The sequence below is a fragment of the Gracilinanus agilis genome, chromosome 1 (genome assembly GCF_016433145.1).
Source record: "Gracilinanus agilis isolate LMUSP501 chromosome 1, AgileGrace, whole genome shotgun sequence".
In the NCBI taxonomy this organism is placed as follows: domain Eukaryota; kingdom Metazoa; phylum Chordata; class Mammalia; order Didelphimorphia; family Didelphidae; genus Gracilinanus; species Gracilinanus agilis.
The window spans coordinates 340,853,063-340,856,454 of NC_058130.1; the positions used below are offsets into that span (position 1 = coordinate 340,853,063).

A 3,392-nucleotide genomic window follows, 5' to 3' on the forward strand; every position below is an offset into this window, starting at 1 on the left:
TGCAAGTTTTTAAAGCAGCAAAACTGGACAAACAACTTCTGGTTAGGAAGTCATATTTCCCTGATCCTAAGCTACTTTGTTATATAACCAGAATAATTATCACTTTAAAGAACAAAGAAATGTGGGGGAAATAAAACCTCGCAACTAAGCTATGGCCTTTAGTACCATTTTGTGGTTGCTTTGGGGGAAGACTAGATTAGATGCTTCACCAAATCTGACAAAGCACATAATGAGCCATACTTTCTCCTGACATAAAGGGAAATATGGAGAGAATTGAGAGGGGAATTCCCACAAGTTTCCTTTGACTTTAGTCTTTTTTAAAAAATAGTGTTTCTAGAAGTTTTAAGGCACATTAGCACATATATATGAAAGAACTTTAAAAATAATTCTTCTCTCTGGTCTTTAATAATTATACAGGATGTCCCCAAAGTCTAGTACAGTTTTCAGCTATCAAAGCTTTTGGGATACCTTAAATAACAATTATGCTTAAAATCATCTATGATATGAAAGGTAGTATCCAGTGGTAGATAGAGAGTTGCTCTTGAAGCCACAAACACTTGGGTTCAGATTCTGTCTCAACCATACTGGCTGTGTGATCCTGAGCAAGTCATTTTTCCATCTCTAGGCTAGGCAACAGTTTAAGACCAGAAACTGCTGAGAAGGCGCCAATTTGCATCAGTTGATAGAATTTCTTCAACCAAGAGTTTATTATATCAAAGATTTCATAGGTCTAGTTCCTGTGCCTCCATTTGAGAAAATAAATAATCACAATGTTATGCAGTTTAGCTAATCTCTTTATACCTAAGGGAATGTAAGGTTCTTGAGGTCAGGGACTGTTTTACTTTTTTTTGTTATTTCCCCAGCACTCAGCACAGTGCCTAGCATAATGTTTTTCATCTAGTAAGCACTTAAGTTGTTTGTTGAATCAATTTAAGTCTATCTATAACAAATAATGCTTACTTACATCCTTGGGTATATTATTCTTAATTCAATTGTTTGCTCTCACACCATTATTACTCAAAATGTCACACATGTAGATATAATTTTTCTTCTTTTAGTAAGTTTTTGCCAGTTGTTTAAATAGTAGTCCTATAAGAACAATAGATCATACACGAAAACAGTACAAATAAGGAACGGAACTATAACTATTGGAGTTCAGAGACGGTATATTATACCCCTGGCAGAGTGCCTTAACACATAATACATGGTCAATAAATAGTTGGATTTTGAATGAAAAAAAGATCATGGAAAAACTAAATGAATCAAACCAGACTTGTCCTCAGCCCTCCAATCAATGTATCTCTTGCTATCCTATCATTGATCCATTGTTCAATTCCCTGTGCTTTCTTTAGGTGGCTACAAATTCTTAAATTCTCTGCTAAAATGCCACAGGCTCCATAAAGCCTTTCCTGATTAATCTTAGTCTGAAAGGATGAAATCATCCTATGAATTCTCACTTAATTTTAGAGCAATCTCTTTTATATATTTCTCTTTTGTCCTGTATGATACTTATTATAATATTTGTCCTCTCCCCCCACCCAGCCTCCTAGAGGGTAGGGATTATCTTATTTATCCCCCAGTGCCTTGCACATAGATATTTAATAAGTATTAAATGAATAGATGATAGAACAAAAAGAGTAATGGATTTGGAGTTAGAGGATCTAAGTTTCAGTCTTTCACTTATTACCTTTGTGACCTTGAGAAAGTCACTTCTCTGATCATCAACTAAATGAGATTTGTACCAGGTTGATCCTTCAAACTCAGACTGAGTTTATGAAGACTTGCAAATAAAACAGAAAAATTCTACAGAATGGAAAGGATTTTCCATAACAACTCCTTTCCAGCTTACAAGTGAAACAAAATACCATTATCAATGCAAGAGGATCTGGTCTATTCTTTAAAATCTGCAAGATAATTTTTATAGGACTTAATAGTTTTCATTGTGAGAAAATCCCATTGACCTTATTTTTTTTTCTCTCAAGTGGGTTTAAATGTGTTTTATTTTAGACAACCTACATGACATGTTTTTAAAAACAATGCCTCCACTCCAAATAAATCAGGTCAAAAATAAATGAATAAAGCTCAAGATGATATCAGTCCAAATTTGTCCAAAGTCCTGGTGTTGTGTAGATGACAAAAAGCAGCAGCCAGTTATGATGACAGGTGATCCAAAGTAATCAGCTGAATTTGTTAACATTTCTCCATTTCTAAACCATCCTTAAAGAAAATCATATATGGGGTCACACCATCCTCACGGAAATCCAAGAGAGCCACCATGCCATCTGGATTCATGTTTTCGCCTATGAAGAACTGATAGTTATTAAAATTAGCAAGGATATGTTTGATTTGTTCTGTAGCTCCAGTCATAAAAGGTTTTACTCTATCTGGCTTCTGTTCTTCAAGTCTGCCTTTGATAGATTTCATGTAGTCTTTGATGTACTTTTTGTAGGATTCTTTTGTGAAGCTAGTTTCTTGCAGATGATGGTTTATAACTATGTCAACTCCAGTGATTACAGTGGTATCTGTTCCTTCACCCTCGGGACCTTCAGCAGAGGCATTTCCACCGATGAGTGAATCATCAATGGTACCCTCTGTCCTACTGACCATCTTCCCCTCCACCTCCAAGCACAGCCCGTTCTTGATCTCCCGGATCTTGTAAATGTCGGAGAACTTATCATGGCTGATGAGGTCCCGGTAGATAATCATGGCGGCGGAAGGAGGGAGCAGTGGCGGCGGTGCTAGCGCTGCAGGGGCCCGGAGCTCGGTGTGAGCGCGATGCAGCCAGAGCGGCGCTTGGGGGGGGGGGGGGGAGAGCGGGTGGAAAAGGCGGAGTCAGCCGCTCCCCAACCTCATATCCCATTGACCTTATTTTGAACTTGAATGGGGATGATCATTCCCATCAGGGCCAGGGCCAAGCCCAAGCCAAGTGACTCTTCTTGTCTCTAGAAGCCTTTCCCAGTATATCACACTCTCCTTCCAAGGATTGAACTCAGGAGCTGCCTACTATGCTAAAGAATCACTCAGCTTGGGCTCAGCCCTGATGGGAATGATCAACCCCACTCAAGCTCAAAATAAGGTCTTTTGTTAGTCTGAGACAAGTGAAGATGGACTCTCCCTCAGGGAAGAACTCTCAGTGTGACAAGGTCAAACCTGGGACTTTCACCTTTAAATTAAGTAAACTGGGTGGGTCATTGAATCTTTCCAGGCTACAAGTTCGGGGGATTCTAGATTCCACGTTGACAGGCTCTTCAATCTAAAAGGATGAATTGCCTCCATAGTACTTGTTTTCCAACATGTTATTCTCCTCTGAACTTTTCTCCAGTTTTCTACAGCCCTCTTTATAAGTGTGTTAGTAATCTTTTAATCTAATAGAGCTATAATTGATTACCTCA

The 3,392-nt window shown here is 38.5% G+C and overlaps 1 protein-coding gene across 1 annotated transcript; it reads right to left on the reverse strand.

Moving 5' to 3' along the window:
• Positions 1-2,109: 2,109 nt before the first annotated feature.
• Positions 2,110-2,721, reverse strand: LOC123231441 (translationally-controlled tumor protein-like). Its single transcript, XM_044657701.1, has one exon. It carries the CDS (start codon positions 2,704-2,706, stop codon positions 2,191-2,193), a length of 516 nt encoding a protein of 171 aa, XP_044513636.1. The 5' UTR covers positions 2,707-2,721; the 3' UTR covers positions 2,110-2,190.
• Positions 2,722-3,392: the final 671 nt, after the last annotated feature.